The 10327-nt window shown below is 44.6% G+C and overlaps 1 protein-coding gene across 2 annotated transcripts in view; it reads right to left on the bottom strand.

Annotated features, from left to right (window-relative positions):
* The window catches only part of CTBS (chitobiase), a 30758-nt gene extending 21001 nt beyond the window's left edge, over positions 1 to 9757 (bottom strand). The window contains exons 1-3 of one of the 2 annotated variants that reach the window (XM_038745738.1): positions 9661 to 9757; positions 4941 to 5079; positions 4187 to 4395 (exon numbers count right to left, since the gene is read on the bottom strand). In XM_038745738.1, the coding sequence (XP_038601666.1) occupies positions 4187 to 4395; positions 4941 to 5079; positions 9661 to 9747 (435 nt within the window). In that variant the 5' untranslated portion in view covers positions 9748 to 9757. Of the gene's footprint in view, positions 1 to 4186; positions 4396 to 4940; positions 5080 to 6020; positions 6432 to 9660 lie in introns of those variants that run through there. The other variant, XM_038745739.1, reaches the window with a different exon arrangement.
* Positions 9758 to 10327: the final 570 nt, after the last annotated feature.

Genomic DNA, 10327 nt, shown 5'->3' on the forward strand with positions numbered 1-10327 from the left:
GCTCAATAAATACGACTGAATGAATGAAAGAAAATCGGGTCAGATGGCATCTTTGTACCATCTGAGGTTCACATTCTGACTAGGAGAAGCATTCATTCATTCAATTGCATTTATTGAGCGCTTACTGTGTGCAGAGCACTGGACTAAGCGCTTGGGAAGGACAAGTCGGCAACATATAGAGATTTAGCAACAGGCTCACAGTCTAGAAGGGGGAGACGGACAACAAAACACGTAGACAGGTGTCAAAACTGTGAGAAGCCAAGCACTGTTCTAAGCGCTGGGGAGGTTACAAGGTGATCAGCCCCACGGGGGGCTCACAGCCTTCACCCCATATTACGGATGAGGCCACTGAGGCCCAGAGAATCAATCAATCAATCATATTTATTGAGCGCTTACTATGTGCAGAGCACTGTACTAAGCGCTTGGGAAGTACAAATTGGCAACATATAGAGACAGTCCCTACCCAACATTGGGCTCACAGTCTAAAAGGGGGAGACAGAGAACAAAACCAAACATACTAACAAAATAAAATAAATAGAATCATCATCATCATCATCAATCCTATTTATTGAGCACTTACTATGTGCAGAGCACTGTACTAAGCGCTTGGGAAGTACAAGTTGGCAACATATAGAGACAGTCCCTACCCAACAGTGGGCTCACAGTCTAAAAGGGGGAGACAGAGAACAAAACCAAACATACTAACAAAATAAATAGAATAGATATGTACAAGTAAAATAAATAAATAAATAGAGTAATAAATATGTACAACCATATATATATATATATTACAGGTGCTGTGGGGAAGGGGAGGAGGTAAGATGGGGGGATGGAGAGGGGGACGAGGGGGAGAGGAAGGAAGGGGCTCAGTCTGGGAAGGCCTCCTGGAGGAGGTGAAGTGACTTGCCCCAAATCACACAGCTGATAAGCGGCGTGCTCTCGTGGATGGAGCATCGTCCTGGAAGTCGGAAGGACTTGGGTTCTAATCCTGGCTCTGCCGTTTGTCTGCTGTGTGACCTTGGGCAAGAGACTTCACTTCTCTGGGCCTCAGTTCCCTCATCTGGAAAATGGGGATTAAGGCTGTGAACCCCAGGCGGGACACGGACTGTGTTCGGCCCGATGATGAACAAGACTGGAACCCAGGCGTCCCGGAACCTCGGTAGAATTTTATGTCTCTATTAGCTGACCTGACAGAGTTGCCTAGGATAATAATAATAACGATGATGGTATTCATGAAGCGCTTACAATGTGCCAAGCACTGTTACTTCCTCACTTACTTCCTTTTAAGCGCTTACTATGTGCCAAACACTGTTCTAATCAATCAGTCGTATTTATTGAGCGCTTACTGTGAGCAGAGCACTGTACTAAGCGTTTGGGAAATACAAGTTGGCAACATATAGGGACGGTCCCTACCCGACAGTGGGCTCACAGCCTAGAAGGGGGATTCGCTTGTATCTACCCCAGCGCTTAGTACAGTGCCTGGCACAAAGTAAGGGCTTAAAAGATACCATTAAAAAAACAGACGGGAGTAGGATTTAGTCACTATTTTTCAGGGGAGGGATCTGAGGCCCAGAGAAGTGACTTAAGGTCACCCAGCAGGTGAGCGGCAGAGGCAGGATTAGAACCCAGATCCTCTATCGCCCAGGCCCGCGCTCTTTCCACTCTCCTCCACTACTTCTCAAGATTTCAGGGCAGCGGAAACCAGAAGATCAGAGGAAGCAAGAAGCAGAGGGACACCGAGCGAAAGAGGACGACGAGACGGCAAACAGAAGTCAGAGCACGTGACGAGGGAAATAGAGGAAGGAGGACGGGGGTGGGGGCACAGTGACAGGGACAAAATAAGTGGGGAGAAAGATGAACAGAAAAGGGATTAGCAAACATAAAGACCAGCGGAGGGGAACACAGACAGCAAAAGTGGAAGTGAATCATCATCATCAATCGTATTTATTGAGCGCTTACTATGTGCAGAGCACTGTACTAAGGGCTTGGGAAGCACAAATTGGCAACATCTAGAGACAGTCCCTACCCAACATTGGGCTCACAGTCTAAAAGGGGGAGACGGAGAACAAAACCAAACATACTAACAAAATAAAATAGAATAGAATAGATATGTACAAGTAAAATAAATAGAGTAATAAATATGTACAAACATATATACATATATACAGGTGAATGGTGCATATTGTGAATGAAGTGAATGATGGGCCGGGGAGCGTGAAGCCCAGGAAGGGAAGAGAGATCGAGAAGGGGAAGTTGTTCGGTCTGGGATGAAGAAGGGTGTTTCCGCTAGCAAAGAACAGTCTGAACTACTGACTACATTTTAGTAAAATTCCTTTACTTCCATAACTAACCGTGTCTTCCAAAAGACGCTTCAAAACGTCTCCAAATAACCCCATTAGGCTCTTGAAAAATCTATTTTTTATTATTATTATCGATAATATTAGTATATATTAATTATATATTAATCAATCAATCAATCGTATTTATTGAGCGCTTACTGTGTGCAGAGCACTGTACTAAGCGCTTGGGAAGCACAAATTGGCAACGTATAGAGACAGTCCCTACCCAACATTGGGCTCACAGTCTAAAAGGGGGAGACGGAGAACAAAACCAAACATACTAACAAAATAAAATAAATAGAATAGATAGGTACAAGTAAAATAAATAAATAAATAGAGTAATAAATATGTACAAACATATATACATATATACAGGTGAAAGTATACTGTGAATGAAGTGAATGATGGGCCGGGGAGCGTGAAGCCCAGGAAGGGAAGAGAGATCGAGAAGGGGAAGTTGTTCGGTCTGGGATGAAGAAGGGTGTTTCCGCTAGCAAAGAAGAGTCTGAACTACCGACTACGTTTTAGTAAAATTCTTTTACTTCCGTAACTAACCGTGTCTTCCACAAGACGCTTCAAAACGTCTCCAAATAACCCCATTAGGCTCTTGAAAAATCTATTTTTTATTATTATTATTATCGATAATATTATTATATATTAATGATATATTAATAGTATTGTATTGTATATAGCGTTCTAATTACAATATATATCATCATCAATCATCATCATCAATCGTATTTATTGAGTGCTTACTGTGTGCAGAGCACTGTACTGAGCGCTTGGGAAGTACAAGTTGGCAACATATAATATGTATATTATACATATACATATAATATACATATAACATGTATATTATACATCTGCATATAACATGTAGTATTATCATATTAATTATACGTTATAATTATATGTTATTATAATATATAATGTATTATTGTCGATAATAATAATTGTGGTATTTGTTATGCACTCACATGGCGTGGCATTGTGGATAGAGCCCAGGCCTGGGAATCAGAAGGTCAGGGGTTCTCATCCCGGCTCCACCACTCGTCTGCTGTGTGACCTTGGGCAAGTCACTCCACTCGTCTGGGCCGCAGTTACCTCATCTCTAAAATCAATCAATCAATCGATCGTATTTATTGAGCGCTTACTGTGTGCAGAGCACTGGACTAAGCGCTTGGGAAGTACAAGTCGGCAACACACAGAGACGGTCCCAGTGGGGACCGAGACTGTGAGCCCCACATGGGACAGGGACTGTGTCCGACCTAATTTGCTTGTATCCACCCCAGCGCTTAGTACAGTACCTGGCACGTAGCAAGTGCTTAGCAAATACCACAATTACTAATTATTACTTACTATATGTCAAACACTGTACAAAGTGCTGGGTTTGTGACAAGATAATCAGGTCTCACAGGGGACTCACCGTCTAAGCAGGAGGGTGGAAAATCCCCATTTTGCAGATGAGGGAACTGAGACATACAGAAGTTCAGTGACTTGCCCAAGGTCACACAGCAGGTGTGTGGCAGAGCCAAGATTAGAACCCGGGTCCTCGTACGCCCAGGCCCGCGCTCTTAGGTTATTACTCTACTTATTTATTTTACTTGCACCTATCTATTCTATTTATTTTATTTTGTTAGTATGTTTGGTTTTGTTCTCTGTCTCCCCCTTCTAGACTGAGAGCCCGCTGTTGGGTAGGGACCGTCTCTATATGTTGCCGACTTGTACTTCCCAAGCACTTAGTACAGTGCTCTGCACACAGTAAGCACTCAATAAATACGATTGATTGATTGAGAGGAGAAAATGCATATATCTCAAGTTGCGAAAGTCCATTTTCGTCTTTTCACCTGTGATCCTGGAATTTCCGAATGGAATGCTTCCGTCGTCTCTCTAACCAAAGCGGTCAATGCGTCATATTCTGGTGAGGAGTCGTTAACTTCTTGCTCTATATCTATATTAATTCCATCCATATACTGTTTCTTGGCCAAATCCAGTTGTTCGGCTACCCAAGACGCTCTGAATGCCGGATCAACAATATCTTTTAAGGGGACATCTCCTAGAGATAATAAAGCATAAGATTTCACCTGAACGCGAACGTCTTCTAGTGAGATTGAAATGCTTAGCAAACATCACACACCACGGTGCTCCGGCCTGTTTCCCCTCCGTTTGTACCGTTTCTCTTTAAAGAGGCTACAGGTCAACAAAAAAATGCCACTACCTCATTAATTCCCAAGAGCATCTTTTAAGCAATCACGACAAACCATTTTTTCCAATTTAGAGACCCAGGGACACCACCGGACACCTTCACTAGGCATTCTTGTTTTAAAAAGGCTTAGACTCACGAGGTAAAGAAAGCAGAACTACACAAAAGGACTTTTGAGATTTCTGAAAAGTCCTTTATCAAGCGCTTAGTACAGTGCTCTGCACACAGTAAGCGCTCAATAAATACGATTGATGATGTTCTGGTATCTGACAAAGAGATAAGAACGGAATAAAGTCCTGAAAACACTTCCTACTTGAAAAACTGAGGAAGATGGAGACGGCTCGAGATTCTTCCAACTAAAATCTAATGAACGACCCCAAATTCCGACTTTAACTGACCTTTCAGCACTATCCTGGAGCCTTGCGAATGAGCGTGACACATGAGTTCCGGGTCATACTTTCCAAATGCTGCCACGGTTGTAATTTGAGACCAATCATAAAACTTCCAGGTTTTCTTTCCAACATCAAACACAAAGACCTGCGGGAAAACCAATGGAAAGTCAAGCATTCCATTTAAAGGCCTTCACTTAAACTGGAAAAAAAAAACAACCAAGCACTTTTCCTCACCCTAATTTAAATGACACCGGTTCAGGTACGTTATTTCTCTATACGTTTCCTACTCGATACCTATTAAATAGTATAAAAAACGAGGGCTCCGTCTTCCAAAAAATGCAATATTATCAAACCTACTTGAGTTTTGAAGGGTATTAGGCCAAAAGTGGGCTTGCCTATCAATCAATTGTATGTATTGAGCGCTTACTCTATGCACAGCACTGCACTAAACGTTTGGAAGAGTCCACGCAACAGAGTTGGTAGCCGCTTTCCCTGCGGCCAAGCAGCTTACGACAGGGAGGGCTGGGCAGACTGTTCTCCATCTTCATTGAATAGCTGCCAATATTTGGAATACAATAATATCACAATTATATTTGATTTGATGAATTATCATTCATGACTGGGAATATCACGAGTGATGACATTAAGTGCCTTCTCAAGATTAAGTGCTTGCTGTTTTGTTTGGCCGTCTGTCTCCCCCTTCTATCAATCAATCAATCGTATTTATTGAGCGCTTACTGTGTGCAGAGCACTGTACTAAGCGCTTGGGAAGTACAAGTTGGCAACATATAGAGACAGTCCCTACCCAACAGCAGGCTCACAGTCTAAAAGGGGGAGACAGGGAACAAAACTAAACATACTAACAAAATAAAATAAATAGAATAGATATGTACAAGTAAAATAGAGTAATAAATATGTACAAATTGTTCTCTCTCTTCCCCTTCTAGACTGTGAACCCACTGTTGGGTAGGGACCGTCTCTATGTGTTGCCGACCTGTACTTCCCAAGCGCTTAGTACAGTGCTCTGCACACAGTAAGCGCTCAATAAATACGATTGAATGAATGAATGGTTCACTCAATCCATACCATTGATTGACCGTTGCCTTGGTTCATCATCCGCCTTCCGGCTCAGGCGGAAGACAGCACTAAGCGCTTGGTAGAGTACAACCGAGCAAGAAGACGTGACCCTGCCCTCAAGGAGCTTACAATCGAGCGGGATGAGGTACGCATTGAAAATAGGAGGAAGTAAGAGAGGATAATAGATGCGTGCGTAAGTGTTAAATGAGATTGAGAGAACGTGGGTGATTAGGTGGCTTTTGAAAGTTGGGAAACATACGGTGGGGAGGCTGGAAATCAAGCGGGGAAGGCCTCTTGGAGGAGGTGTGATTTCAGAAGGGCTTTCAGGAGAGCTGGCTATGAAAGGGAGTGTGAGGTCTCAGCAAGAAGTGGGCCACAGTTGAGAAGAGAATGAGGCGGAGTCATCTACGTGAGCCCGCTGTTGGGTAGGGACCGTCTTTATACGGTCTTGTACTTCCCAAGCGCTTAGAACAGCGCTCTGCACACAGTAAGCGCTCAATAAATACGACTGACTGAATGAATGAATCTATCTCACCGCACCAATCTTCCCCCCTTCAAAGCCCTACTGAAGGCTCTCCTCCTCTAGGAAGGCTTCCCAGACTAAGCCCCCCTTTTCCTCAGCTCCCCGTCCCCTCCCCGTCATCCCGACTCCCTCCCTCTGCTCTACCCCCGTCCCGGCCCCACAGCACTGGTGCATATATGTACATATAGAGTATATTTATTTATATTAATACTTGCTTAGAAGTGTATATCTATAATTCTATTTATATTGATACTATTGACGCCTGTTTACTTGGTTTGATGTCTGTCTCCCCCCTTCTAGACTGTGGGCCCGTTGTGGGCAGGGATTGTCTCTCTTTGTTGCTGAATTGTACTTTCCAAGCGCTTAGTACAGTGCTCTGCAAATAGTAAGTGCTCGGGCAGGGACCGTCTCTATATATTGCCGATTTGTACTTCCCAAGTGCCTAGTACAGTGCTCTACAAACAGGACCGTGAGCCCACTGTTGGGTAGGGACCGTCTCTATATGTTGCCAACTTGGACTTCCCAAGCGCTTAGTACAGTGCTCTGCACACAGTAAGCGCTCAATAAATACGATTGAATGAATGAGTGCTCAATAAGTACAATTGAATGAATAAATATGACTGACTGACTGAATGAATGATGTTTTGGCCATATCCTGCCTCTGGCCTGAAGCACCCTCCCTCTTCATTTCCATCAGGCGAGTAATCGCCCCACCTTCAAAGCCTAGAAGCAGCGTGGCTCAGCGGAAAGAGCCCGGGCTTTGGAGTCGGAGGTCATGGGTTCAAATCCCGGCTCCACCAACTGTCAGCTGTGTGACTTTGGGCAAGTCACCTCACTTCTCTGGGCCTCAGTTCCCTCAGCTGGAAAATGGGGATTAAAACCGTGAGCCCCCCGTGGGACAACCTGATCACCTTGTAACCTCCTCAGCGCTTAGAACAGCGCTTTGCACATAGTAAGCGCCTAATAAATACCATCATTATTATTATTGAAGGCCCACCTCCACCAAGAGGCCTTCCCTGACTAAGCCCTCATTTCCTTTTCTCCCACTCCCTTCTGTGACGCCCTTGTACTTGAATTTGGACCCTTTATTCCCCCCTCCCTCAGCCCCACAGCACTGATGTACATATCTGTAATTTATTTATTTCTATAAATGTCTGTCTCCCCCTCTAGCTCACTGTGGTCAAGGAATGTGTCTACCACGTGCAACGAACACTGCTTTGCAGATAGTAAGCGCTTAATAAATCCCATCATTATTATTATTATTATTGTTACCAACTCTGTTACCTGTACTTTCCCAGCGCTTAGTACAGTGCTCTCTGTGCACAGTAAGTGCTCAGGAAATACAACTGATTGATTGAGGAGCGAAGAATGCAAGGTGGGATGTAATGAGAGAACAGAGCGGATAAGTGTTCTATTTATTTTATTTTGTTAGTATGTTTGGTTTTGTTCTCTGTCTCCCCCTTTTAGACTGTGAGCCCACTGTTGGGTAGGGACTGTCTCTATATGTTGCCAACTTGTACTTCCCAAGCGCTTAGTACAGTGCTCTGCACACAGTAAGCGCTCAATAAATACGATTGATTGATTGATAAGAAGGAGGGAGAGAGCTGACTGAATATCTAAACTCCGTGAGGAGTTTCCGCTCGATGCAGACGTTTCTCAGGAGCAGGATGTTTTAGGAGAATCAATCAATCAATCAATCGGATTTATGGAGCGCTTACTGTGTGCAGAGCACTGTACTAAGCGCTTGGGAAGTCCAAGTTGGCAACATATAGAGACAGTCCCTACCCAACAGTGGGCTCCCAGTCTAAAAGACTCACCTGGGTGGCACAATGGATTGGAGAAGGGAGAGAGAGGAGACAGGCCGAGCTCAGCAAGGAGGCTGAAGTAGTAATCACGCTGGGTTACTACCACTGTCTGAACCGACTTGTACTTCCCAAGCGCTTAGTACAGTGCTCTGCACACAGTAAGCGCTCAATACATACGATTGAATGAATGAATGAATGAACCAGTGTCCGAGTCAGAGTGTCTGAGCCAGAGAAGCAGCGTGGCTCAGTGGAAAGAGCCCGGGTTTTGGAGTCAGAGGTCATGGGTTCAAATCCCGGCTCCGCCAACTGTCACCTGTGTGACCGTGGGCAAGTCACTTCACTTCTCTGGGCCTCAGTTACCTCATCTGGACAATGGGGATTAAAACTGTGAGCCCCCCCCCGCCGTGGGACAACCTGATCACCTTGTAACCTCCCCAGCGCTTAGAACAGTGCTTTGCACATAGTAAGCGCTTAATACCAAAAAAAACCCCAAAACAAACCAACAAAGCAGCCATTGGTCGGGAAGTAACGGGTGGCTCTTGGAAACATGTGACAATCTAAGGGCTGAAAGAGAGGTTGAAATTAAGAATAATTCCTTATCTTCCTGTTCTCTAACTCTTCCCCCAGTCCGGTCCCTCCTTCACTCTGCCGCTGGGATGCTTTTTCTAAAAAATTGTTCAGCCTATGTCTCGCCACTCCTTAACTTCCAGTGGCTGCCCATCCAATCAATCAATCAATCAATCATATTTATTGAGCGCTTACTGTGTGCAGAGCACCATCTCTGCATCAAGCGGAAACTCCTTAATACTAGCTTTATATTTATTCACTCATTCAATAGTACTTATTGAGCGCTTACTGTGTGCAGAGCACTGTACTAAGCATTTGGAAAGTACAAATCAGCAACAAATAGAGACAATCCCTGCCCACAATGGGCTCGCCGCCTAGAAGCAGCGTGGCTCAGTGGAAAGAGCCCGGGCTTTGGAGTCAGAGGTCATGGGTTCAAATCCCGGCTCCTTCAACTGTCAGCTGTGTGACTTTGGGCAAGTCGCTTCACTTCCCTGGGCCTCAGTTCCCTCATCTGGAAAATGGGGATGAAGACTGTGAGCCCCCCTGTGGGACAACCTGATCACCTTGTAACCTCCTCAGCGCTTAGAACGGTGCTTTGCACATAGAAAGCGTTTAACAAATACCAAAAAAACCCAACAAACCAACAAACCAAGACAGTGGCTCTTGGAAATGGACTCACCGTCTAGAAGGGGGGAGACAGACAACAAAACAAAACATTCACATTTCTGAGTTGTGCTTTTCTTCCATTCATTACCGTGATATTTTTGTCCTCGTCGATAATCGGATCATTATATGTCAGACTCTCTAAAGAGTTCAGGACCTTAGTCTTTCTTTGGGTCATCTGTTTTTCTGATAATAATAATAATAGTAATAATTATCGTATTTGTTAAGCACTTACTCTGTGACAATCACTGTTCTAAGCGCCCTCCATCTCACTGTACCTCAATCTCATCTATCTTTCAGTCAGTCAAATTTATCGAGCGCTTACTGTGTGCGCGGCACTGTACTGAACGCTTGGGAGAGGACAATACCACAATAAACAGACACACACCACTATCTCACCTCCAACCCCTTGCTCACATCCTCCTTTGGGCCTGGAACTCCCTCCCGCTTCAGACCGCCGCTCTCTTTTCCTTCAACGATGACTAAATTCACCTCTCCTCCGAGAAGCCTTCCTTGACTAAGCCCTCGTCTCCTCTACTCCCCCTCCCTTCCGCATCACCTATGCACTTGAATCTGAATAATAATAATAATAATGCCATTTATTCAGCGCTTACTACGTGCCAAGCACTGTTCTAAGCGCTGGGGAGGTTACAAGGAGATCACGGGGCGCTCACAGTCTTAATCCCCATTCTACAGATGAGGGAACTGAGGCACTGAGCAGTGAAGTGACTTGCCCAAAGTCACACAGTTGACAGTTG

The sequence above is a fragment of the Tachyglossus aculeatus genome, chromosome 4, assembly GCF_015852505.1.
Source record: "Tachyglossus aculeatus isolate mTacAcu1 chromosome 4, mTacAcu1.pri, whole genome shotgun sequence".
Lineage (NCBI taxonomy): Eukaryota > Metazoa > Chordata > Mammalia > Monotremata > Tachyglossidae > Tachyglossus > Tachyglossus aculeatus.